We start from the raw sequence: 26,444 nt of genomic DNA on the forward strand, positions 1-26,444 counted from the left end.
TCCAGAGGGCGATTTGCCTGTTCACATCTTTGATCCAGCAATCCCAACTTTAGAAGTTTATCTCGAAGCAATAACAAGGGATACAATCGAATGGCAAAGGTTTAGCAAGAAGAGGGGCGCCTAGTGGCTCAGTCAGTTAAGCATCTGCCTTAGGCTCAGGTCATGATCCTGGGGTTTGGGGATGGAGCCCCACAGTGGGCTCCCGGCTCAGGGAAGAGTCTGCTTCTCTACTTCTCCCTCTCCTTCTGCCCCTCCGATCCTGCTCGTGCTCTCTCTCAGATAAATAAATAAAACATATTTAAAAAAAGATTAAAAAAAAAAAGATTTAGGGACAGCCCCCGTGGCTCAGTGGTTTAGTGCCGCCTTCGGCCGGGGGCATGATCCTGGAGACCCGGAATCGAGTCCCACGTCGGGCTCCCTGCATGGAGCCTGCTTCTCCCTCTGCCTGTGTCTCTGCCTCTCTCTCTCTCTGTGTCTGTCATGAATAAATAAATAAAATGTTTAAAAAAAAAAAGATTTAGCAATAAGAATATTCACCATGGCATTCTTTGTGGCATCAAATAAATGGCAATAATTTGGAAGTCCAATAATGAACCATCGGTTACATAAACTCTGCTACCTAACGGATTATCAGGAGACAATAAAATGCAGTCGTGAAATAATATATAACATGTCACAGTAAAAAGGATAGATAGAAAAATAGTTATGTATATATAGTACATACATATATATAGTATATATATATATACACACAACACAGGTACTCAGAAGAGATACTCCAAAATAAATCACTAACTGATTTATTTGTAGGTCATCTTTGTAGTGAAATTATAAGTGAATTTTTCCTTTCCTTCTTGCCAGGCTGTATAATTGAATAAACACAGACTCCTTTTTTATTCACACAGAAAAAAGATGTCCTTTTAAAAAACAGAGTAACACCTGCCATGTGTTTACTCCTCTTACCAGACTGTTGGTGAGCATGCTCACACGTGCTCCCGTGTGCACACACAGGCCTGCAGTTGTTCTCCAGACCTCTGGGGAAGGTGTGGTCAGGAGGAGGGTTTCCCCTCCAGAGGACCAGGGTTCAGGGATGACTGGGGAATTTCTGTAGGGGTCAAGGTTGGGAGGCAGCTGCCCAAGGTGTGGAGTTTGTAGGCAAAATCGACTTCAGAGCAAGACCCATCCCAGAAAGGGTGGCATCTGTTTCGGGTCATCAGTGAGATGGGCCCTTCTAGGGTCAGGGGTTGAGAATGGAAGCCTTGGCTTCTGGGAGAAAGTAGCAGAGTCCAAAGGCACTGGTTTATGGCAGCTAATAAACACTCCAGATGGAGACAGTGTGCCTGAAGGGGGTGGGGGGCAGGACAAGGAGAGCACCTGTGCCCCCTCTGAGCATGCGTCATGCTAAGTAAAAGAGACCTTTAGGGGTGCCAGGGTCTCTTCTGTCTAGGAGGGGCTGCAAGTGTGAACCCCTGGCCCTGGATCCCTAAGCCCCGCCCTAAAGACCATTTTCCCAGAGAACGAGGGAGGACCCCCGAGCCTCCTCATCTGGGTTGGTAGGAGGAAGGGTCCAGGCTTCCCTGGCCAGTGCTGTCCACCTGCAGTGAGGGCCTGAGCCTTGGGCAGCTCGCTGTCCCTGGGAGCTCGCTCACTCAGAGCCAAGGGTGGGGCCCATTGGCTCTGTCTGTCAGGCTGTCGCTGGGCTCCACTGGTTCCCAGGGACCTGGCAGGCACCTGCCTCCCCACCCCCTCACCCTCTCTCTCTTTCTCTTTCTCTCTCTCTCTCTCTCTCTGGGGCCCTATCTTCCCTTATATGGTGAAGGCAGTTCCTGGGGGGGGGGGGGACAAAGGTCGATCTCCTGCAGCCAGCTTGCCACAACTCCCTGAGACCTCCCAGGTGGCAGCTGCCTCCCCCAGACAGGTAAGGCAACCCTGTGGGACTCCGGGTGGGGGGGGCACAGTAGGTGGTAGGAGAGGACTGGACAGGAGCCCCGCTTCTTGCTGGCAGCGTAGGGCCACCTGGAGCACCTTGGAGTGGACTGGAGGGAGACGCTTGGCATTCTGGAGCGTCTGGAAAGAGCAAGGAGCCCGCTGTGGCTTCCTGGGCCTCCAAGGAAAGAGCTGTACGGGTTCCAGTCCGAATAGCTGCTCTTTCAGGCCCGCACCTGACACCGCCCCCAGTCCACGGGCAGGTGTCAACCATCCCCACTGCCCTGAATGGGGAGGGTCTGGAGACTTTAGATTTCAAACCTGGACACTCCCGGGCACACCAGGACTAGTTGGAGGCGACTCTGCCTCCCCTTCCCCCGCCCACTGGTCTCTTTGCCCATTTGTTCTTTTATCTGAAATCGTTCCTTTCTTTCTGTCGCCTTGTCGGCCAAGCATGCGGCTCTGTCCTGTTTTCCCCCTGCCACCAGCGGTCGTCACCTGGCCTTACCAGCCACCGTGGCTCCATTTAACTGAAACGGGTGGAGGGGAGGGGGGAGCCAAGTCCAGACTAGGGTTTTGGGACCTCCCATCCACCTCTTTCCAGAAAGCCTGCAAAGGCATTCCAGGTCTGCGGCTGGCAGTCTGAAGGCTGGGATGCTGGGGTGTGTCCTCCCTCCCTGCTCCGGTGGGCCTGGGGAAGCAGCAGGATGTCCTGGGTTCGCATCCCTGTCCAGCTCAGCATGACTGGGGGCTGGGAGCCGTGACAGCACCCTACAGGTCTCTGAAGCCAGAACCCTGAAGACAACAGGGGAGCAGTTAAGAAGGGAAAGATGGGAGGGAGGGGGAGGGGCGGGGAGCAGGAGCCCTAACTCCCACCAGGACTCCAACATGGTCCACCCCTTCCATTCCTTAGTTCTTTTTTTAAAAAAATATTTTATTTATTTATTTATTTATTTATTTATTTATTTATTTATTTATTCATTCATTCATGAGAGACACACACAGAGAGAGAGAGAGAGAGAGGCAGAAACACAGGCAGAGGGAGAAGCAGGCTCCATGCAAGGAGCCCGATGTGGGACTCGATCCCGGGTCCCCAGGATCACACCCTGGGCTTCAGGCGGTGCTAAACCACTGCGCCACCGGGGCTGCCCCCATTCCTTAGTTCTGTCTTTAAACTCTGCGAATATTTGTTGAGCACCTACTATGTGCTAGTGCTGAGGGTTACACAGACAAACTGTCTAGGGCCTTGACCTCAGAGACTTCAGATATATTTTTTAATTTTTTAAAGATTTTATTTATTTGTTCATGAGAGACACAGAGAGAGAGAAGCAGAGACACAGGCAGAGGGAGAAGCAGGCTCCATGCAGAGAGCCCGATGTGGGACTCGATCCCAGGACCCAGAGATCTCGCCCTGGGCTAAAGGCAGACGCTCCACCGCTGAGCCACCCGGGCACCCCTCAGATTTATAAACAGATGCTTTCATCACCCTGTGGTCAGAGGGCCAAGAGAGGCCTGGGGCCAGGATGCCCTGCAGCCCCTACGGAGGGGCCCTTAGTCTAGCCTGAGGATTCTTGGGAAGGCCTCCTGGAAGAAGTGAGAATGAAACTAAATCTAGAGGAACATGTAGCTGTTAGGAATCAGAAAAGGAAGGCGGGGAGGGCGCTCGGTAAAGGGAAAGCAGGAGCAAGGGCATGGGGACCGGCAGAAGCAGCCTGGGGGCCAGGCAGCGAGCAGAACAGCATCACTAGGAGGCAGCGCCTGGCGGGAGAGGTAGGGGGTGTGGCAGGCTGGAGAGACATTCAGGTGGACAGAGGGCCAGGAGACGGAGGGGTTCAGGGTGCTGCTCAGATAGCTGACTTTGGGGTCTGGAAGTAATGGTGTCTTTCCTTGAGCAGGGGAGAGAGAATATCGGGGAGCAGGAGTGAGGGGGGCACCCAGAGAGCTCAAGTTGAGGGGGAAGGCAATGCGTATCCCAACCTGGGGCCATGCTGTGTGGGCACGGGGGGGGGGGGGGGGGGCGGGAGCGAGGAGCCCATCATCCTCCCGAGGGCTCAGGAGCCGCAGCCTCTCTGGGGAGGGCCCTCCCGGGGTGGGGGACAGAGGCCTCTGCTCTGAACAAGATGGGTTAAGAGTAGGAGCAGCTGGAGAGTGCCCAGGAGGTATGCTTGGAGTATGAGCTCACCTCTCAGGGCCACCCTCCTCAGGATCCCCTGCACGTCACAGCCAGTGGGGGCACCACCTTCCCCTTTCAGGCTGCTGGAGGCCCCACATCCTGGGTTTCCTCTAGGGAGGGAGCATGCGGCTTATTCAAGTCCCTGCTCCTCCAAATCTCCACGCATCTGATGAGCAAGAAGGGCCTCCTCCTGTCCACCCTCGATTCCTCTTGCTGCTCACTCCCAGGATCAGAGCATGTCCCTAAAGATCATCTAGTTGACCCGACCCTCCCCCCACCCAGAGATGAAGAAGCGGGGTTCGTGTTCACACAGCTAGCGAGTGCCAAAGAGTCTGTCTTGGAGAAAGGAAGACGTTGACCAAGGTGATAAATGAAGTAACACAGGAAACAGGTTTCTCCTTTGTACCTGAATTGGTCCTACTGACCCAGGAGTCCTGGCAACCCTCGTAGAGGGGCCACGGCAGACAGGGGCATCAGACAGGACTCAGGCGCAGGGGGGCTCCTACAAGCACAGTGAGGGAGGGGTTCCTACAGGCACAGAGCTCTGGTCCCCCAATCTGCGCTAATCAGAGGCTGGGCAGGGAGACTTTGCCCCAAACTCCAGAAAGCCAGGGAGAGAGGTCACCCCTCAGGACGCAGAAGAGGGAGTTTCCCAGCAGTAAAGGGCCAGGTCCTTGTTCCAAGAGGTGACTCAGAGTCAAGGTGCCATGAGAGATTAGATAGGGAGGTTCCAGGCTGTCAGAGCGTGAAGCCTGACCCTCAGGGCCACATGACCTTTCATTTATTGCTTGTCAATTCAAGGAGTATCCAAGGAGCCTTCCTGGAGGGCAAACTCTGTGCCAGGTGGGGTGGTGGGCTCGGTCGGGAATGGGGGTGGCCTCCAGCCTGATGGGGAGAGGCAGGAAACCAGGGATGAGAGTAACTGGGGACAAGCCAATCTCCATCCTGGCTCCTATCAGGGTCTCTGGGAAGTTTTTTGTTTTAAAGTTAAGAGAGAGAGAGAGAGAGAGAACCCAAGCTGGGAGGGGCAGAGGGAGGGAAGCAGATTCCAAGCTGAGCATGGTGACCAGAGACCAACTTGGTCTCAAGACCTTGAGATCATGACCAAGGCTTGGACGCTTACCTGACTGAGCCACCCAGGCGCCCTTCCCAGGGCAGATTTTAAAGCACCCATGCTCCGCCTCCCAAAAGGCAGAAAATAAAGTACCCAGGCCTGGGCCCCACCCAGCCTAATTAAATCAGAATCCCTGGGGATAGACCTGAGCCGCCTCAAAGCCTTGGTAGTGTTTAAAAGCTCCCGAGGGGATTCTGATGAGCAGCTGCAGCAGGGACCAGAGCTACAGGTGAAAATGGAATGAGCCATAAAAGATACCACAAAAGCAGCTTGGGGAGTCGAGGTTTCTCTCAGCTCCGTGGGTGGAGGCTGGTACACCCTGGGAGAGTTCACTCTGTCATCCACCCACCCATCCACCCACCTCGCCAAGTGCCCACATGGTTTTAGATGCTGGGGGCTCAGGACTGAGCAAACAGGGTCCCCGCCCTTGTGGGGACTGGATCTTGAGAGCCACCTGAGCAGTGATTGAGCAGTGTCCAGGGATAGCGAGGCGGGACCATGAAACTGCTGTGTATGCTTTTTTCTACTGTTGTAAAAAATACACGTGAGATTTAGCATTTTAACCAAAGTACACAGGTCAGTGGCGTTCAGGACAGTCAGGATGCTGTGCCCTACAACCATCACACTGTCTAGTTCCAGGATTTTCTCATCATCCCAAATGAAGCTCTAGGCCCACTAGTAGGCTCTGCCCTCTCCCTTCCCTCCAGCCCCTGATAGCCCCTAATCCGCTTGCCATGGGTATGGACTTGCCTGTTCTGGATGGTTCATATAAACGGACTCACACAACACGTGGCCTTTTGTATCCAGTATCTTCCACGAAACATAATGTATTCCAGGGTCATTCGTGTTGCGACACGTATTAGCACTTCATCCCTTTTTTACGGCTGAATATTCCATTGTGGAGATATAGATAATAGATCTGTATATATGCCGTCTTTTGTTGATGGATATTTGGGTTGTTTCTACATTTTGGTTATTGTGATTAGAGCTGTTATGAATTTCAAGCACAAGGTTTTGTTTGAACACCTGTTTTTTCTTTTGGCCTTTATTTATTCTTTGTTTTCCTTTTTTTTTTTTTTAAGTCTGTATGATTTTTTTTTCCCCAGCCAGCATGGCTCTGCAAAAAAATTTTCTTTTTTTTTAAATTTTTTAATTTTTATTTATTTATGATAGTCACAGAGAGAGAGAGAGGCAGAGACACAGGCAGAGGGAGAAGCAGGCTCCATGCACCGGGAGCCTGACGTGGGATTCGATCCCGGGTCTCCAGGATCGCGCCCTGGGCCAAAGGCAGGCGCCAAACCGCTGCGCCACCCAGGGATCCCCTGCAAAAAAATTTTCAAAAAGAAAAATTGTTTGGGGGATCCCAGGGTGGCTCAGTGGTTTAGCGCCTGCCTTAGGCCCAGGGCATGATCCTGGAGTCCCAGAATCGAGTCCCACATCGGGCTCCCTGCATGGAGCCTGCTTCTCCCTCTGCCTGTGCCTCTGCCTCTCTCTCTCTCTCAGTCTGTGTCTTTCATGAATAAATAAATAAAATCTTTAAAAAAAATTGTTTGGGGTTAAAGAGTGGGGGGCTTTCTTCAGTGGGTAATAGGGAGTCAGGGTAGGGGTTTGAGCAAGAGAGGGACAAGACCTGAGCTGGGTGGGAAGGCTGGAGGCCGGGTCCTCCGCAATTTCGGGGGCCAGGGTAGGGAGAGACCCCTCTCCTTCCAGGGCCCCTGAGCCCTGGCCTTCCGGGCTGTTGGGAGCTCTCCAGGGCTGGGCTGGAAGGGCAGCTCCTGAACCGCCCCCAGCTCCTCAGCCCTTGCTCCCACACCCCCTTCTCCAGGCTCATCCGCCATGACCAGACTGACCACCCAAGTCAAAAACTCGCTCAACATCACCACCCCCGGGGTGCAGATATGGAGGATCGAGGTGAGGCCTGCCGGGGTCTGTCGGGGGGTGGGGGGCTCTGCAGGTTGGGACGGGCTGAGGTGCCTGAGATTCCCTGACTGTCCCCCTCTCTGACCTCTCCCTGGGGTCAAGGGCAGCGGAGCAGCTGGGGGTTCTGGGTGGTCCAGGGCAGCCCCTCTGAGCTCCTTCCTCTCCCTAGGCCATGAAGATGGTTCCTGTTCCTTCCAGCACCTTCGGTAGCTTCTTCGACGGTGACTGCTACATAGTCTTGGCTGTGAGTCGGGGGGTGGGCGCGGGAGGGCTGCGGACAGCAAAGGTCTCTGGCATCAGAGGGACAGTCTGAGGCTGAGGGTGGTAAGGGGGCTGGCTGGATCCACCCCTGGACAGCATCTGCTGGGTGTACCACCCAGGTACCACCCAAATACCACCCAGGTACCAAAAGGTACCTGGCCTTTGGCGGCTCTGCAGAGCCAGAGATAGAACAGGCTCTTGCCACCCTTGGCTCCCTGAGCTCCCACCTGAGCTGAACTCCTTTGAGTTTATAGTCTTGGGGACCCTCTGAGCCAGTAGGATGTTACCCTACCTCAAGTCCAGGTTTCCGAAATCCATAGTCCCCTCTGTATCACCATCACGGTTTTGGCCACATCTATACTATTAATGTGCTTGTATTTGCCCTCATATTGACTCACTTTTCAAATTTAAATCCATATTTTTAAAAACATAACTCTGCCTCATTATCCTAAGCGGAAAGGGGTGTCCCACGTCACAGACAGAAAGCACCTATAAAACATTCACATCATCCTTCCATATGCACATTTGTTTTCACACCACCTGAGCACCTCGCCTCTGATGGGGCCCGCACATCACTTGGGGAAGTGCTGCTATCCGCCACCAACTGCTTTCCAAGCCGAGATGTGCAAGACCCAGGGGGAAAGCCACTGGCTCCGTGTCTCAGAGAGTCTGGGGCGGAGCTGGGGCCAGTACGCTGGGCTCCTGACCACCAGGGCCGTGCACTAGACACCCTCTCCACCCAGCTCGCCCGTGGCCCAGGCCCATGTGTGTGGGTAACCATGCAAAGCAGGGAGGCGGGCAGAGGGCTGTGGGAGGCCAGGGCCTCGGGCACACCGCACACCTGCTCTCCTCCCTAGATCCACAAGACTGGCAGCAATCTGTCCTATGACATCCACTACTGGATCGGCCAGGCCTCGTCACAGGACGAGCAAGGGGCGGCTGCCATCTACACCACACAGATGGATGACTTCCTGAAGGGCCGGGCCGTCCAGCACCGGGAGGTCCAGGGCAACGAGAGCGAGGCCTTCCGGGGCTACTTCAAGCAGGGCATTGTGTACGGAGGGGCACGCCACCAGTGGGGCGGGTGGGGGCCGGGGGACCAGGGCCAGGGAGGGGCGGAGCTGGGGCCACAAGAGGGTGGCATTCTGGGGTGGGGAGACCTACCATGGGCTCTGGGAGACTTTTGTTCTTTGTGCTTCCCCACCCCCCATTTCTGCTTCTGCCCTGTCCTTGGTCTTTATTCCTCTGGGTGGCCATTCTGAAAGTCTGTGCACAATAAGTTTTGTAAATCACCCCCTCTTTGAATGTCCTGGAGAGCCCGGTGCTAAAGCAGGCCTTCCGGGGCATCACATCAAGTCTTTCCTATGGCCAGTGGGCGAATGACTGCTTCTCCATGCTCCAAAGCAGGGCTTTCACACTAAACACCCAGATTTCTAGCTTTTCCTGAAAAGTCTGAAGACCTGGTCTCTGGGCTTTGCCCATGGAAACACACACTCAAGAGCCAAGTTGCTCCTGACCAGCAGGATAGGCCAGAAGCTCTTCACTTAGCCACAGTCCTCACCCCTCCCTTTTGTCTTGCTCCTCTTCTTCTCACACTTAGAGCAACAGTCCACCCCTTTGGGGCATTAGAGCTGGTGCCTCTCCTGGCTTAGCCTGCTTGGGCTGCCCTAACAAAATGCCTCAGAACGAGTAGCTTAAACAACAGGGATGAATGTTCTCACACTTCTGGAGGTTGGAGAGTCCACGAAGGTTCCAGCTGATTTGGTTGCCAGGGAGAACCCATTTCCTGGCTGGCCGACAGCCACTCCTCACTGTGTCCTCACACGGTGAAGAGAGTGAGCAAGCTCTCCGGAGTCTCTTCCTTTGAGGGCTCTAACCTCATCACAGGGACCCCAGCCTCAAGACCTCATCTAAACTTCATCAAAATCTCCCAAAGACCCCAGGTCCAAATCCCACCCCCCTGGGGTTAGGGCTTCAACATAGGAGTTTGGCAGGGGACACAGTTCAGCCCACAGCATCTCCCCTCTTCCCCTTCCCTTCAGCCCCCTGTCCTCGCAGGCCTTTCACACTTCCACAGGGGCGGGGAGGGAAGGCTCTGGGGTGCAAACTTTAAGGAGGCTGAGGAAGGTCATGCGCATGCAGGCGAAAGATCGAACTTGTGTGACCTTGAGAGCAAGGGCCTCAAAGCTGCAGCTGCGGCATGTCATGCACCTCATCCTAGTCCCGCGCCAGCCCTCAGAGGGCCCCATGCAGCCGGCTGCCTAGGCTGTCATGCACCCCCGCCCGCTGGCTATCCCTGCTTAGCTCCTTCTCTTCGCAGGATCCAGAAGGGGGGTGTGGCTTCCGGCATGAAGCAAGTGGAGACCAACTCCTACGAGATCCAGCGGCTGCTGCATGTCAAGGGCAAGAGGAACGTGGTGGCCGGAGAGGTGGGCCCCAGCCAGGGCCCTGGGGCATGGCCTCCTGGGTGGAGGGCAGAGGCCTAGGAGGGGTGCGGGTGGGAGGAGGCGGGGAAGGGACGATGCCCTGGGGCAAGTCTCTGACTGCGCCTCCCCCCTGGCGCTCCAGGTGGAGCTGGCTTGGAAGAGTTTCAACCGCGGGGATGTTTTCCTCCTGGACCTGGGGAAGCTCATTATCCAGTGGAACGGACCGGAGAGCAACCGCATGGAGAGACTCAGGGTAGGCGGGGCTGCACCACCCGTCTCCCCATCCCCCCTGCCCTCACCTGCCCCCCACACCCGCCCCTCCCCTCGCCCTCCAGCCCACCTGCCCCCAGGTCCCCAGACCTCACTACCCTAGGCCGCATGTTCAGAGGTAGATCCGAGTGTCCGTGTGTGTGTGTGTGTGTGTGTGTGTGGAGGCCCGCGTGTCAGGGTTGGCATGTGTTCTCATGGCTCATCTGCCCTGGCTCTGGCCTCCACTGGCCATTGGGTAGGGGAGACAGACAGGAAGGTAGCAGCTGAGAAGTGAGGGGTGAGCGTGGCCCTGGGGGTTCTGGGAAGGCTTCCGGGAGGAGGTGGGCTGGGGAGGCGAGGGCCCTAAGGCAGAAGGAAGTGGCCGGTGTGGGGGGGGGCCCTGCCAGCACAGCCAGAGCACCAGGGGAGATTACAGGGAGCTGGGAGGGGAGAGGGGTCTCGCTCTTGGGGGTGTTCTGGGTTGGGTTTTGTTCTCAGGGCCTGGGAGGTCTGAAGGGCGTTCTGACTTCTGATGGAGAAGGGGTGCAAGGGGTGGCGGGGACGCAGGGAGCCCGGTGGCCATCGGGGCAGGGCAGGAGGTGCCTTGCCCCTCCTGACAGGACAGGGGGCAGGGGGTGGGGACCCACCGGCCTTCCGTGGGTGGTGAACGGGGTGGAGGAGAGAGGGGCGCTGTGCTGGAGCAGCCGGGAAGGGGCTGGAGTCCCATTTCCTGAATTGGGAACGACCAGGAGCAACAGCCTTGTGGGGGACAGGGTTCAGTTTGGGGCACCTTTAAAATGGGGTTGGAAAAAAAATAAAATAAAATGGGGTTGGCGTGGGGCTTGGGTAAATGAGCTGAGAGCAGAGAGCTGGGCTGGTGACAGAGAGACGAAGCAGGCCCGGGACTGGGGCTGGGGACTGAAGTGGCAGTCCCCAGAGCAGGGGCCGTGGGGCCGAGGAGGGGGAGCCATGGGTGCGTGTGTGTGCACATGTGTGCGAGCATGTATGTGCACAGGCGAGCTCATCGTGGGCAAAGAGACTGAGTACTGTGATACCCAGGGCTCCGCTTTTGTCCAAGACTGTGAAGTAAAATCACAAATTTCAAGGTCAAAAGCGAAGGCCCAGCATGTGCACCCCAAACACCCTTTTGCCACCGAGAAACCTGCTTCCCAGTGGGGTTTGCTTCGGTTCCCTCACACGCACCTTAAGAGCCTGGTCCCCCCTCACGGTGCCTCGTCCCTTGGGGCCGCTGCGGGGTGGGCCGGCTCCCCCTACCCCCTGCCCCACTAGCCTTCGCGGGGTCACCGCGGCCTCCCTGCAGGGCATGACCCTGGCCAAGGACATCCGAGACCAGGAGCGTGGCGGGCGGACCTACGTGGCGGTGGTGGAGGGGGACAACGAGAAGGCCACCCCGCAGCTGATGGAGATCATGAACCACGTGCTGGGCCCGCGCGGCACCCTGAGGGCGGCGGTGCCGGACAACGAGGTGGAGCCGGCGGTCAAGGCCGCCCTCAAGCTGTACCAGTGAGTGTCCAGCTGGGCTCCCCGCGGGCGAGGGGGCTCCGGGGAGGGCGCCGGGGGGCGGCGTGCGACCTCCAGCCTGTGCTGTGCCTTTGGCCCGCAGCGTGTCGGACGCAGAGGGAAAGCTGGTGGTGCGAGAAGTCGCCACGAGGCCCCTCACCCAAGACCTGCTCAGCCACGAGGTGAGAGGGCCTGGGGACCCCCAGCCCCGACTCCCATCCTGCTGCACCCTGCTCACCCCACCCCAGGTGGGAGCAAGGCCAGGCCCTGGAGGCACCTTGGTGTCTGCCCCCCTCCCCGTGGCCCAGCGCCGACCGCGCCCTCGGGCCCCGACCCTGCGTCACCCTTGTCTCCCACCTCTAGGACTGTTATATCCTGGACCAGGGGGGCCTGAAGATCTACGTGTGGAAGGGGAAGAGGGCCAACGCCCAGGAGAAGACGGGAGCCATGAACCAGGCACTGGTGGGCATGGGGTCAGGCAGGCGAGGGAGACGAACAGATAGGCAGGGAGAAGGGATGGGGTCAGACCACGTGTGGCGCCAGGCGGGGGCCTTGGGAAGCCCTGGGCCTGACCCGGCTGGGGGTGCAGGGGTCAGTTCTGTCCGTCTTGGGGGTTCTCTGCATGCCGGGGGGCCAACCACCAGGCAACCTCGCAGCCTCCTCAGGATGGGAGCTCCCACCTCCATCTCGGTTCAGAGGAAAGAGGGAGAATTGGAGGCTGTACTTTCCGCAACAGAGAAGTGGGTCGACAGGGGGCTGGGTGGGGGCAAGTCGGAGTTTGGGGTCATTATTAGGGCTAAAGTCCGAGTTGGCATTGGGTCAGCGATAGAATGGGAGTTGGGTTCAAGCTTGGAGATGGCAGCTGGTGAATGGGGTTAGAATTGAGGTAGGGTCAAGGTTGGGATCTCGTTGGGTTTTTGGGTTGGGGCCAAGCAGGGTTTAGCTTTGGGGTCAGCACTGGGACTGGGGTTGGGTTCAAGTTTGGGCTTGGGACCAAGGTGTAGGTTTGTGGTGGGGTTGGGGTTAGAGCCAGGCTGCGGCATGCCGTGAGGGGGTCTGGGGGGGTTCGGAGAGGGACACAGACCCACCCACCCCCTTTCTCTTCCCAGAACTTTATCAAAGCAAAGCAGTACCCGCCCAGCACACAGGTGGAGGTGCAGAATGATGGGGCCGAGTCAGCTGTGTTCCAGCAGCTCTTCCAGAAATGGACCCTGCCCAATCGGACTTCAGGCCTGGGCAAAACCCACACCGTGGGCTCCGTGGGTGAGGCCTGGCCTGAGGCAGGGTGGGGTCAGGAGCCAGAGTAGGGCAGGGGGAGCACCTGCACCTGCCTCCTGTCCCCCCTGCATGTGATCTTTCGCCCTGGCTCTGAGCTCCTCGGGGCGGGGTGGGGGGGATGATACGAGGGATCCTGCATTCCCTTCCTTGGGGCTGTCACTCAAAGGGAGCTGACAAGCACCTGTCTTTCCTTTGGAATAGGGCTGTCGCCCTGGAAAGCAGACAGCGTCAGTGTCTCGCCACACAATGTTTGCTGAAGGCAAACTGAGTACCGGGGCCACTGGAAGAGGATAAACAGGCTCTTCCTCCCTGGGCTCCCCTGGGAGGCCCTGCAGAAGCCTGAGGCTGGGGGGGGGGCGGGAGATGGGGTTCCGCCGTAAGACTGCCGCTCTCTAGCCCTGCGACCTTGGGTAAGCTAGCCGACCTCGCCGGCCTCAGGTTCCCCATCCAGAAAAGGGATCTAAGAATTGTAGCTGTCACTCGGGGCCGTTGTGAGGACCTGGGGGCCCTCAGCTTGTGACAAGCTTGTCGCGATTCCCCTTCACTACAGCCAAGGTGGAGCAAGTGAAGTTTGATGCCACATCCATGCATGTCCAGCCTCAGGTGGCTGCCCAGAAGAAGATGGTGGACGACGGGAGCGGGGAGGTGCAGGTACGGTGAGCGGGGGAGGCCGGGCCGGGGGGCGAGGGGTCAGCGGAACCTGTCCCGGCCCTCATGCCAGCCTGCTACCCACCCCAGGTGTGGCGCATTGAGAACCTGGAGCTGGTGCCGGTGGAGTCCAAGTGGCTAGGCCACTTCTACGGGGGTGACTGCTACCTGCTGCTCTACACCTACCTCATTGGCGAGAAGAAGAACTACTTGCTCTACATTTGGCAGGTCAGGCCCCACCCAGTCCTGCCCAGAACACCACCAGCTTGGCTTCCACTCTGCTATACCCCTGCCAAGTGGCCACGACTCTTGAGTTGAATACCTCCAGTGATGGGGAGCTCACCCCTTTTTCATAGTGAGACTCCTTTGGCTATGAGATCCCACTGGCACGGGGTACCCCCATTCACAACCCTTCCCCCTCTCTGGGTTCATGGATCCTCTCTTCCAATGTCCATGGCTTCCAGAACATTCCCTTCCTGTGCTCAAAGCACTGTGAGTTTCTGTGTCCAGATATGAGTGAGCAGGGAGATGTGTGGGTGCTGGGGGTAGCGGTGTGGTAGCCACAGTGTTGTCCCAAGTAAGAAGGAGAGGAGGGCAGCCCGGGTGGTTCAGCGGTTTAGCGTCCACCTTCGGCCCAGGGTGTGATCCTGGAGACCTGGGATCGAGTCCCATGTCGGGCTCCCTGCATGGAGCCTGCTTCTCCCTCTGCCTGTGTCTCTGCCTCTCTCTCTCTCTCTCTCTCTCTCTCTCTATGTCTGTCATGAATAAATAAATAAATAAAAAAGAAGAAGAGGAGGGGTCAGGGCGGAGGGCAGGGTGCGGGGCAGGTGAGCTGGGAAAGGACTCGGTCTGGGTCGGGTTGGGTTTGGGCCATGTCCAGGGCACTGTTTGGAGGGGCAGACAGTTGCTTTGGGGCCAGTTGAGAATCGGGGATGGGGTTGTTGCCGCGGCCAGGGACGGGCTCAGAACCGGGCCAACTGGGGCCCCCTCCCCTTCCACTGTGCTTGTCCCCAGGGTAGCCAGGCCAGCCAGGATGAAATAACAGCCTCTGCCTATCAAGCCGTCACCCTAGACCAGAAGTACAACAACGAACCGGTCCAGATCCGGGTCCCGATGGGCAAGGAGCCACCACACCTCATGGCCATCTTCAAGGGACAAATGGTGGTTTACCAGGTGTGGCTGCTGGCCCGAGGCTCCTGGCGGTACCTGCAATCGCAGTGGGGCAGGCACCAGGAGATGGGGCAAGGGCCTGGGGCGGGCCTGGGGTGAAGCCCATCCTTGGTGGGACAGGACTGTTTGAGGCCCCACCACGTACATGGAACTGGCAAGACAAACAACCTCTCAGGACTTTAAGAACATGCAAGGAGTACACAGGGTATGCAAGCACCGTTAGTCTCTGCACCCCATCTCCCTGGATCCTCTACATGAGAACGGGTGTTCGTTTGGCTGGATTTGCCCAAGCCATGAGCCTGCCCAAACTGCGTCGTGCCCTCTAACATAATGGCATAGGCATGTCCCGCACTCATTTAAGAGATCATCTGTTTACGGAGCCCCTATGAAGCCTGCGGCCTCCGCAAAGTGCCAGGGCAGGAACGGGCCACGCATTCCTGTTGCCTGTCTTGTTGGGACAGCAGCGGACTAACAGCCTGAGGCACCATGTGGTTAAACCCAGACACACAGGTTGAGTCCACAGAGGGGCGTGAATGGGAGCCTGCGCCCTTACAGGGCAGGAGAGGGAATCCGAGAGGCCGGGCAGGCGGGGAGTTCCTGGCAGAAGGGGGGCTTGGAGGAGACCTTGACGTCAGGGTCAGAGTTGAAGAGCTCAGCAGAGGTAAAATGAGGCATGCAGTGCAGGAGCACCAGCAAGGACAAAGGCCCAGGGGGCGGTCCACACGGAGCAGTGAGAAGCCTGGCCGAGCTAAACGCCAGGGTCTGGAGACAGCCGAGTGTCTGGAAGGGTCATTTGCACCTGCGCCCTGTGGGGCCTTCAAAGGCTGGGCTCAGGAGCGGGTTGTAGCCTATACGCACTGGGGAGCCACTGAAGATTTCTGAGCAGGGCTGTGCCGTGACCAAAGCAATGTCTTCAAAGGCTAGTCTGGTGCTGATACGTCAGGACCTGGGGGCAGGCAGCCCCACCCCAGCCTCTCTTCTGCTCTGTTCTCTGTGTCCTTCTCGTATCTTCTGTTGTTTGCACTAAGTTGCTCTCTGTCTGTCTCTCTCTCTGCCTTCTCCCCACACCCTTCAGGGAGGCACCTCCCGGGCCAACACACAGGAGCCAGTGCCCTCCACACGGCTGTTCCAGGTCCAGGGAACCAGCGCCAACAACACCAAGGCCTTTGAGGTCCAGCCCCGGGCCAGCTCCCTCAACTCCAATGACGTCTTCATCCTTAAGACCCAGTCCTGCTGCTACCTGTGGTGCGGGAAGGTGTGTGTGGGGCCTGGTAGCCTCCCCCTCCCCGAGGGGGTCTTAGGGGTCCCCGGGCCTCGGGGGAGCCTCTGGCCAGTAGGTCTGGCTCATTTCCCAGTGGCCTCTAGCCAGCCTCCCTTTTCCCGTCCTGAAGGAGCGGGCAACTCCTGTCCTCTCTGCCATTCTTTGGTGTGTCGAGGACAGAGGAGGGGTGTGCACGGGGTCCTGATACAGGCAGAAGGGCCGTCTTGGACGAGGAGCTCTGGGCCAGTGAATGTGATGGAAGGGTGGCGGTCGGTGTGGCAGTAGAGCTGCCACACAGCTGACCCCCTTCACTCCCCAGGGCTGCAGTGGGGATGAGCGGGAGATGGCCAAGATGGTTGCTGACACCATCTCCCGGACAGAGAAGCAAGTGGTGGTGGAAGGGCAGGAGCCGGCCAACTTCTGGGTAGCCCTGGGTGGAAAGGCTCCCTATGCCAACACCAAGAGGTAACTATGGGGACCCTCTGCCTCCAGCTCACGACCTGAGGCTGGAGAGCCTCCTAGCACCTCCATCCCATGGCCCAGAGCCTGCAGCAAGCATGGACTGTGGACTCTGGGTACCAGGTCCCTGGGGCTGGAAGACGAGTAAGGGGTAGCCCATGCCCTCAGAGCCTCTTGGGCACAGGGGCTGTGTCTGTGCGGTATGCCTGGGGCCTGTTGGACATGTTTTCTTGGCAAATGGAGTTCATGGCAGTAGGAAGCAACTCAAAGAGAGGGACAGGGCTTGCCCTTTGGGAAAAAGGTGCCGGAGCCCTGCCCTTTAGTGTTGAGGCCTAGTAGTTCTAGGCCTCCTACTGCTACTGTCGGAGGTCTAGAAGGAAGATATCAGAAAGAACTTCCCAACGGGCCTAAGGAAGAGCTTCTGGAATGCATGCCCTGGAAAGGCGGTGGGGGTTTCTCCCTTGGAGCACTCTTAGACTCTTGGGGAGGAGGGGGGCACTTTTTGTGGGATCAGGAAAAAAAGAGCATTTTCCCAGAAGTTGGGCTTTCCAAGTAGGAGTTCTGTGTCCTCGATTCTTTTTTCCCTGCCTTCTTGCCAACACAATTTTGTCTCCATCCTGCAGATTGCAGGAGGAAACCCTGGCCATCACGCCCCGGCTCTTTGAATGTTCCAACCAGACCGGGCGCTTCCTGGCCACAGAAATCCCCGACTTCAATCAAGATGACCTGGAAGAGGACGATGTGTTCCTGCTAGATGTCTGGGACCAGGTAGGGTTGAGGCCTGAAGACCTCCCTTCCCACCAGCTCCATCCAGCCGAGAAAGGGTGACTTTAGGGACAGGCAAGGTCTGACACTGTCTCGGCTCCCTTATTAATCCTTACTGGGTGTGGGATTATGAACAGGAGACTAAGGAAGAAAGAGGCAGGTGGGGAGGAATGTGCCCAAAGGGGCTGTGGGGCAAGATGTATTTTCCCAAAGCCCCACCTCTGTCACATGGCAGAAGCATGTTCTTGAGGTTGGTGGCTCTGGAGAGGCTGGGACTCATGCTGGCAGGTTATCCAAGCAGAGGGCGTCTGTCCAACCTGTTCATGTCCTAGCTGCAGAGTCAAGACCAGATGGGGCCTGCCTGAGGTCACTTAGCCCCACTCTCAGCCATCGGAGCCCGGTGGGCCAGGGGGAACGGGAAGGGCTGCCCACACTCTGCATTATCCACAGGTCTTCTTCTGGATCGGGAAGCATGCCAACGAGGAGGAGAAGAGAGCCGCAGCCGTCACGGCACAGGAGTATCTCAAGACCCACCCCAGCGGCCGTGACCCCGACACCCCCATCATCGTGGTGAAGCAGGGATACGAGCCCTCCACCTTCACCGGCTGGTTCCTGGCGTGGGATCCCTTCAAGTGGAGTGTGAGTGGCCGGCCAGCCCTCATCCTTACGGCCTTCTCCGGGAGGCCCCTGTGCACACCCCCGGGGGCAGGCCGGACTCCCAGGCTGTTCTGTTCGTCCTGAGAGAGGACCAGTGATAAATGTTTATTATTTTTTTAATTTTTATTTATTTATTCATGATAGACATAGAGAGAGGCAGAGACACAGACAGAGGGAGAAGCAGGCTCCATGCGGGGAGACCGACGTGGGACTCGATCCCAGGACTCCAGGATCGCGCCCCATGCCAAAGGCAGGCGCCAACCTGCTGAGCCACCCAGGGATCCCCAGTGATAAATTTTTAAAGGGGCCCAAGGGGGCCTCGAGTGAGGAGGAAGGCTGTGTGAGACCATTAGGCCCCCTGGTGCGGGAGAGGAAGGCAATCTGTCAACCCCCAGGCTGATGACGGGGCCTTGCCTGTGTACCAGACTTAATTCAAGGCTGCTGCACATTATTGCTAAGAGCCGTACTGACCAGTTAAATTAAAGCTGCACAAAATCAAAGATTCCATTTCTCACAAGCCCGAAGCTAGGTGCTTCATAGCCGCCTGCGGCTGGTGGCTCCCATTTGGACGGCACAGAGAAGGAACATTCCCATCTCTGTAGACACTTCTCGGAGACAGTGCTGGCGAATCCTCAAGCCAGATGAAATGACACGTCAGTTCTTGAGGACAGACAAATGTCTTGCTGGCACTACATCCTAAGCAAAATGGGTCATACCTGTGGCCCTTCCCTGAGGGACAGTGAGTCAGACTTTCACAGGGTTTTCCTGAACTGGCCGCACATAGAAGCAGAAGGAGGGTCCTCAGGATGGAAGCCTGTGCAAGGTTTCTGCAGGACGAGAGAAGGCTAAGGTGGAGAGTGCTGGCCCGGTGGCTTTGGGTGCACGAAAATTTGCACAACGGATGAGTTTAGGGAAACAGAGCTTAGATTCATTTCCTTGGAACCGTTTTTTGAAGGCATCTGTTCAGTGGTTGATGGGCTTGAGGAGAGATGAAACAAATCTCAAGGCTGCAAATCTAGATGCTAGAACTCTTTTTTTAATGATTTTATTTATTCCTTTATTATTTTAATTAATTTATTTTTAAGAAGATGCTTTAAAAGATTCTATTTATTTTTTAAAAAAGATTTTATTTATTCATGAGAAACACAGAGAGAGAGGCAGAGACACAGGCAGAGGGAGAAGCAGGCTCCACGCAGGGAGCCCCAATGTGAGACTCGATCCCAGGACCCCAGGATCACGCTCTGAGCTAAATGCAGACACTCAGTCGCTGAGCCACCCAGTGCCCCGATGCCAGAACTTCTTAAATTCATATCGGTGTCGACCCTGGAGGCCTTCCCCCCCCTCCAGTCCTCGCTGGCTTCTCTCTGGGTCAGCGCAACTGCAGTCATGACATGCCATGTGGGGCCAGGCCCCTGGTGTACGGAGATGACTGAGGTCCCTTCTACGCCTTCACCTTTCTGCGGTAGGGTCCCCTCCAGGCTCTGGGAGGAGACCCCTGTGGTCCCCAGAGCCCCCACCAGGGAGGCAGTTTCTCCAGGCTGCATGTGGCTGCTCGCTCCGCCTCTGAGGGTGGTCTCCATCCCCACATGGGGCTGAGGGGGGCCTTTGCTGACCAGTGCCCTGTGGGTGCCCATCCTCCCCATCTAGCCTCTTGTCTCGGGGTCCCTCCCCCAGGCCCAGGCCCAGGCCCTGGCCCTGGCCCCCTCTTCCCCTTCCCACCCCCAGGACTGAGACCAGCCTTCTTTTAGCCCCCGGAAGGAAAAAAATTCTTCCATCTCCTCTGCTGAGAGCCGGGTCTAACTTGTTATTTACTTTATGTGCAGAACACCAAATCCTATGAGGACCTGAAGGCGGAGCTCCAAAGCCCTGAGGACTGGAGCCAGATCACTGATGTGAGTATAGGGAGGTGGCAGGCTGACGACGCGCAGCCCCACGGGAGCTGAGAAAGCTCTAGCAACGATAGCAGGGTCCCCAGCTTTCCTTTCCACCATGTCCTCCCACGGCTCAGGAAAGTGCTTCTCCCTATTTATTTTTATTTATTTTATTTTTATTTATTTTTTTATTTATTTACGATAGTCACACAGAGAGAGAGAGAGGCAGAGACATAGGCAGAGGGAGAAGCAGGCTCCACGCACCGGGAGCCCGATGTGGGATTCGATCCTGGGTCTCCAGGATCGCGCCCTGAGCCAAAGGCAGGCGTTAAACCACTGCGCCACCCAGGGATCCCCGCTTCTCCCTATTTAACTTCGAGCTTTCGAAGCCTGTTTTTTTTTTTTTTTTCTTCCACTTCCTAGTATGATGGTGCATTAAGAGAAGAGTCTGGGTGATGGGAGCTTGGAGCAAGGGGGGTGCAGCTGGTTAAAACACAGATCCCAAAGTCCCACTCACTCCCCCAAATTCTGGTGTGTGGAACTGGGACGAGCCCCAGGAATATGCCTATTGTAAACGAACAGCCAGGTGATTTGTTAGTTAGTGCATGGGCTACACTTTGAAAAAGAATGATTTGTCTGCCTTGGTCACCCTGGGGTCCCCTCTCCAGACCTGTGGCCTCTCACCTAGTTAATAGAACCACATCGAGCCTGTTGGCCTAGGATGTGGAAATCCGAAAGCAAAGCCCTTCCTTCCAGAAGTTCGCAGGCTGGCAAGGGGAGGCGTGACCAAGTAGACTCTGTAGAAATGTGTCCAGGGCACGAGAGCAGTTTCACAAGCACGCTGGGGTCATTAGTAGATAATGCGGGCTTCTTGGCCCCACCCGCAGGCTGAACACCTGCACACTCAATAAACCCTTCATGGTGGACAGATACTTTGGGCAGAAAAGCATAGATGGGTCAAGGCTAAGTGAGTTGACTGATGACAGTTTCATGACAGATAAGAGAAAGAGGCCCATAAATGCCCAAGGTGGACCGCAGACATCTGTGGGAAGCCATGGAGAAGTTCAGAAATCATAGAACAACATAATCACCTTCCACCCATTGGCTTTGGTTGGGTACAAACCCAGCAAGGTTTTGCTCACAGGTCCGCTGGAATGGTGTGTTCTTGTGAGGACTGTGTACATGCAGGTGGGTGGGCGGTGGGGGCTGTGGAGGGCTTCTTGAAGGAGGTGCTCTAGAATCAGTATTGACTCCAGAGAAGAAGGCAGCCTTGGAGGTCATCACAAACCAGTCGAATTGACTAGTGGTTTCCTTTTCTTCCCTAGGAGATCACCAAACCTAAGCCGAACATGTTCACGGCTAACACCAGCCTCATTTCTGGGCCTCTACCCATCTTTCCCCTGGAGCAGCTGGTGAACAAGTCTGTGGAGGAGCTCCCTGAGGGTGTAGACCCCAGTAGGAAGGAGGTACGTCAGACGAGGAGGAGGGGGAGGAGGAGGAGGAGGAGGAGGAGGAGGAGGAGGAGAGCTGGCTGCCATTTGCTGGACAGCACTAATTGCCCTTCCCCGACCCCCAGCCCTGACTGTGCCCTGCAGGTGATTAGGTGCTGGGGGTGCCCTGGTGAACACAACAGAACTGGTCTTCACCTCTATGTGAGATCACAGCTCAGTGAGGACAGTGGGTTCAAAGGATCCTGGTTACACTATCATTTAACTTCAGTGATGATAAGGGCCACACACACACACAAAAAAGATAAGGACCACAAAGGTGAAGTACAGGTGCCATGAAGAGTATTCCAAAAAAGAACCTGATTTAGGGAGAGAAGATTGCCTTCTGAAAGGGGAACAGGAATTATTTAGGCAAATGGATTATTCCTGGAGAAGGGAACAGCAAGCACGAAGCCCAGAGGCAGGGAATAAGCAGAGCAGCCAGCTGGCTGTGGGATGCGGAGCTGGGGAGCAGCAGGCAAGGGGGCTGGGGGCCCGAGGGAGCAGTGCCTGCTACGCCACATTGGGGAACGTGGTGCCTGTCCAAAGTAGACAGGAGCCATCATGGTAGGAGCAGGGGAGTGGCAGTCGAGTTTAAGCTTTTAAAAGATCGCTATAGGGGCACCTGGCTGGTTCAGTTGGTAGACTGAACTTTTAGAAAGTTTACTTTTTTTTTTAAAGATTATATTTATATATTCATGAGAGAGAGAGAGAGAGAGAGAGAGAGAGAGAGAGAGAGAGAGAGAGAGAGGCAGAGACACAGGCAGAGGGAGAAGCAGGTTCTGTGCAGGGAGCCTGATGTGGGACTCCATCCCGGGACTCCAGGATCACGCCCTGGGCTGAAGGCAGCGCTAAACCACTGAGCCATCCAGGCTGCCCTAAAAAGTTTACTTTTAAGAAGTTTTAAAATATTAAGAAAAAAACCCGATTTTTTATTTATTTATTTATTTATTTATTTATTTATTTATTTATTTATTTATTTATTTAGTAATCTCTGCACCAAGCATGGGGCTTGAACTCACCACCCTGAGATCAAGAGTTACACTCTCTACAGACTGAGACACCCCCAAAATAAAACCTTAAATAAAAAAGATCACTATAGCTACTCAGTGAAAAAGGGACTGGAAGGTGGCAGAAGCAGCAGCTATAGGCAGGCTGAGTGGTGGACGGGAGCGTAGAATAGGCGGTGGCTGGGGAAGCGGAGGACAGGAGATGGTTTAGAGAAATATTTAGGAGGTAAAGTCAATGGCACTTGGTAATTACTGATGAAAGGAGTGTGTGGGGGGTGCAGTTGTGTCATTTCCTGAGATGAAAAAGAAACACCTCTGGGGCAGAGCTTAGATGGGACAATGAGTTTGGTGGTAGCTGTGGCATTTGAGGCAGCCTGGAGACATCGCAGTTGCTGTGTATTTGGTGGGCAGGCTCTTCAGAGGCACCCCAGCGCGATGTGCTTCTGGTGGCTGCAACTGCAGGTCCCACTTGGGTCACTTGTGGGGAGAGAGTATGGTAAGAAGAGTTTGTTAAAAACACAGTTCCAATGTCTGTTCGTTCCCGTTATGTGAAGATCCAAAATAGATGGCAAATCTAGCCTGATGTGGGTATTGAGGAAAAATGCACTCTGGGTATAAGAAACCGTAAAGAAGTGTTACTAATGGATTAAAGAGTCCACAGAACAGAGATGCCTGATTTCTCCAAGAAATGGGCCTGATACATGTTTAAGTGTATTGTTCCCAGAGCATTTGCATCCTGCCCTTCACCTTGGAGACCAGTCCATGCATTCTCTCCCAGATGTACCCATCTGTGTCCTTGCTGGAATAATGGGATGGTCCCAATATATTTTTTGGTAACAGTGATATTATGAATATTATTTGCCCAGCACCTGGTACATAGCAAGTGCTCTGTAAACGTAAGCTTCTCTTATGAGTGCCTGAGAAAACTGGAGAGGGGAAGGGACTTGCCCCATGTAACTTGACATAAACTACTTAGCGGCAGAGTCAGGGCAAGAACCAGGTCTTCGGAGTCCTGCCGCCTTGCCGCTACCATCTTGTGATGTGGCACAAAGTATTTCTGAAAGGAGGGGGAGCCAGTGTTATTGAACCAGGTGATTGATAGGGGGCCGAAGGGATGGTGCATTTAGAATGGGACAGACAGAATCAAGACAACCCTACCATGGTAGACACAGTCTACAAAATCTAAGATTCTTTTTAAAAAAATCAGTTGTCTGTTGCTGATTCTTTTTTAAAGATTTTATTTATTTATTCATGAGAAACACAGAGAGAGAGGCAGAGACACAGGCAGAGGGAGAAGCAGGCTTCATGCAGGGAGCCCGATGTGGGACTCAATTCCAGGACCCCGGGATCATGACCTGAGCTGAAGGCAGATGCTTAACCTCCGAGCCACCCAGGTGTCCCTGTTGCTGATTTTTAAAAAAAGATTTGAGAGCGAGAGAGCACGGGCATGCAGTGGAGAGGGGCAGAGGGTGAGGGAGAAAGAATCTGGACTCTTCTCAGGGAGAAGCCCAACATTGGGCTTGATCTCAAGACCCTGAAATCATGATCTGAGCTGAAACAAGACTCAGACGCTTAACCGACTGTACCACCCAGGTGCCCCGGTTTTTTTTTTTTTTAAATCATGGGAATAACATACATACTTGTGGGAGAGCTGTAGGTTCAATGTTCAGTGGGGAGAGTAGGAGAGGGCTTCAGGCCTCTCTGGCTGCTCCAAACTCGGACGGGGAGCCAGGGGCAATGAAGAGTGGGGTGGTGGGCCTGGCTGCAGGCAGCAGCAAGAGGATAATCTGAGTACCAATGAGTAAACCACAGAGAGGCGGATGTGGGTATGGGTGAGGCCAGTAATCAGCTGGTAGGACCACAGAGTCCAACAGCAGGACTGGTGGAAAGATACAAGTCCACTGGGATGGGCAGTTCCTGCTATCTACCCTCCGGGTCAGAGTCCAGAAGTTGCAGCCAAGCTGTGGAGCCAGCCTGGCTGGGGCCAGAGAGGGCACCTGCAGCCCCAGTGGTGAAGGACCTGGGGTGGCAGTTTGCTACAAACCAATTCGGTGTAGGCACATCTTCCCCAGCCACTGATGCTCTAACCGCTCACCTTTCCTCTCTTCTTCCCTGCCTGGGGAAGGGGGGGGAGGGCAGGGGCAGAGCTCTTAGGGAACTTGAGGAGCAAATGCCCGGGGGCAGGAGGCAAACCTAAAAGCTCAGGTTAGAGAACTGAGGCATCAGACCACCTGAGCTTGAGGTCCACCTACAGATGTTTTCCAAGCTGTTTCATTAAGGACTCTCTGCAGGAGTGGATAAAGCACTCCCCTGGGGTGGCAGTTGGGGGGGCTCACATTGAAAATAACCCATGGCTCTTACTACCTCGTCCTCTTCTTGGGGCCTGGGGAGCAGAGGTAAAGGCTGGGAGATGCTGTTTCATAGCAGCTTCAATTTGGGGTTCTCACACGATGTGCCTTGAGGGCACTTAGCTGGCCTTAAGCAGTATTGTCCATGATCGAGTTAGCTGGGAGCAAAGGTCATCTCAGGCAAGCCCTTCATTTCATGAAGCAGCATATCCCGGGCTTAGAAAGTGGTTTCCAGGTCATGATCTCTAAACTAAGAGCAAAAAAAGTAGATAGAATTGTGCTAAGCTTCTAGATCATTCACAGGATGGGAGAAGCCAGGATGAGTCATCCACTTCCGCTCAGAACAGCCAGGTGTTTCTGCAAGTGCCGCAGCTCTACATGTGCGCCAGACTGCTGCGTGCTCTGCTCTTCGGGCTGGGGTGGCCGGCCTTGCTCACTTGATCTCCAGCAAGGTGGGGCCCAGGAGGGCAAGCCCCTCCCCAGGCTCACAGACTCTTGCTAGCAGAGCTGGGCCTCCTGTGTAACAGCAGAGTCTTGTATACCCAGACGTGGGTAGATTCCCTTCTGGGGCTCATCTGCTGACTCTGTGGGCCAGATACAGAAAGGATCCCTCGCTTGGGTCCACGGTTCAGTAAGACAGATGAACAAGATACTGGTTTCCAGTGCCCTTTCCTGTGTAGTATCATTTTCCTCCCCATAAAAGCATTACAAAGAAGCAAAATTGGCCTTTATTCTCCCATTTTATAGAGGAAAACTAACATTCTCTTAGTTGGCCAATTCTTTAAGCAAGCTAGTCAAATGTCCTAGTTATTTCAGAGCTAGGGTGTTAGGGTGCACTTGTCAAAAGGAGCTCAATTTTTTTTTTTTTTTTTAAAGGAGCTCAATCTACCTCATGTTGGTCACATTCCAAATTCAGGGATCAAACTTCTTAGACCTCACGTGTCACCTGACTCCTCCCCAACCATCCTGGTTCTCCTGACCTTACCTGCTTTTGCCCCTCATGTAGTTCCTATACCACACCTATAAGACTTATCAAAGTAAACCCTGGGGGAAGGTGACCATTGCCTTCTGGTTCCTCTCTTCTAGGAGCACCTGTCTGTCGAGGATTTCACCAAGGTCTTGGGAATGACACCCACGGCCTTCTCTGCCCTCCCTAAATGGAAGCAACAAAACCTCAAGAAAGAAAAAGGCCTGTTTTGAGAAGCAGGAATGGTTGTGGTTGGAGAGCAGTCCCCTATCTTGTTTGCGGTTTCATTGTTTTCATGACTGGCCTATTAGTCCTGTACTAATTGAAGTGAAATTTTACCTGTGAGTGGCTGTCTGTGGCACTGCCACTTTTATTTAGTAACCTAGCTATACTTCCAGAATGATACCTCCCTAAGAAGACTATGGTCTCAATTTCAGCTAAGAAGCTGGTCACATTGTTTCGATCCTGGGTGTTAACATCACTTTAATCATCCTGTTCAGACTTTTCCCTTCTTGGAAGAGCAAACACTCCACAAAACATTTGAATTCTGAGGGTCCCTTGGTCTTCCTCTCTTGTGGCTAATTTATATCTAAGAAGAGTGGATTGAAGCTTTTGCAGTTTTACATCTTTCCCAGAGTAATGGCTTTTCCTTTTCACATACTTTCCTGATTTAGGCGACAAATTAAAGGGGACTCCTTTGCAAGAACTGAATGGCCTGGGAAAAGGCCCAGTTAGGAAGTTTCACACTAACTGGTTCCCAGCAAAAGCAACATACCCACTGGGTATGTCTCTATTGGAGGCCGTTTCATGCCCGTCTGGTACCAATAAGGCAAAGGAAGAGCTTAGCTAAGCCCAATGCCAAGTTAAAACTGTCATCCAGGACCTCTGCAAAGCTTCACGGGCTCCTCCAGTGAAAACGAGAACTCGGTGTGG

General features: G+C 55.0%; 1 protein-coding gene across 1 annotated transcript; it reads left to right on the top strand.

Annotated features, from left to right (window-relative positions):
- The first annotated feature begins 1,848 nt into the window (after positions 1 to 1,848).
- On the top strand, positions 1,849 to 26,134 carry VIL1 (villin 1). Its single transcript, XM_055345305.1, has 20 exons — positions 1,849 to 1,918; positions 7,039 to 7,124; positions 7,303 to 7,377; positions 8,252 to 8,448; positions 9,715 to 9,823; positions 9,963 to 10,073; positions 11,391 to 11,593; positions 11,694 to 11,772; positions 11,954 to 12,052; positions 12,700 to 12,853; positions 13,419 to 13,519; positions 13,607 to 13,744; positions 14,531 to 14,689; positions 15,762 to 15,941; positions 16,267 to 16,412; positions 17,030 to 17,174; positions 17,622 to 17,810; positions 19,652 to 19,720; positions 21,025 to 21,165; positions 25,631 to 26,134. The coding sequence occupies exons 2-20, from the start codon at positions 7,050 to 7,052 to the stop codon at positions 25,742 to 25,744; spliced, it is 2,484 nt and encodes an 827-aa protein (XP_055201280.1). The 5' UTR covers positions 1,849 to 1,918; positions 7,039 to 7,049; the 3' UTR covers positions 25,745 to 26,134.
- The last annotated feature ends 310 nt before the right edge of the window (positions 26,135 to 26,444 follow it).

Source organism: Nyctereutes procyonoides, unplaced genomic scaffold, assembly GCF_905146905.1.
Source record: "Nyctereutes procyonoides isolate TBG_1078 unplaced genomic scaffold, NYPRO_anot_genome, whole genome shotgun sequence".
Classification (NCBI taxonomy): Eukaryota; Metazoa; Chordata; class Mammalia; order Carnivora; family Canidae; genus Nyctereutes; species Nyctereutes procyonoides.

Bases quoted from the DNA above. Each gene is read 5' to 3' on its own strand.
- VIL1 (XM_055345305.1), top strand. From the start codon at position 7,050: ATGACCAGACTGACCACCCAAGTCAAAAACTCGCTCAACATCACCACC. The intron at 7,125-7,302 runs GTGAGGCCTGCC...TCCTCTCCCTAG, and splicing joins TGCAGATATGGAGGATCGAG to GCCATGAAGATGGTTCCTGT. The intron at 12,854-13,418 runs GTGAGGCCTGGC...CCTTCACTACAG, and splicing joins CCACACCGTGGGCTCCGTGG to CCAAGGTGGAGCAAGTGAAG.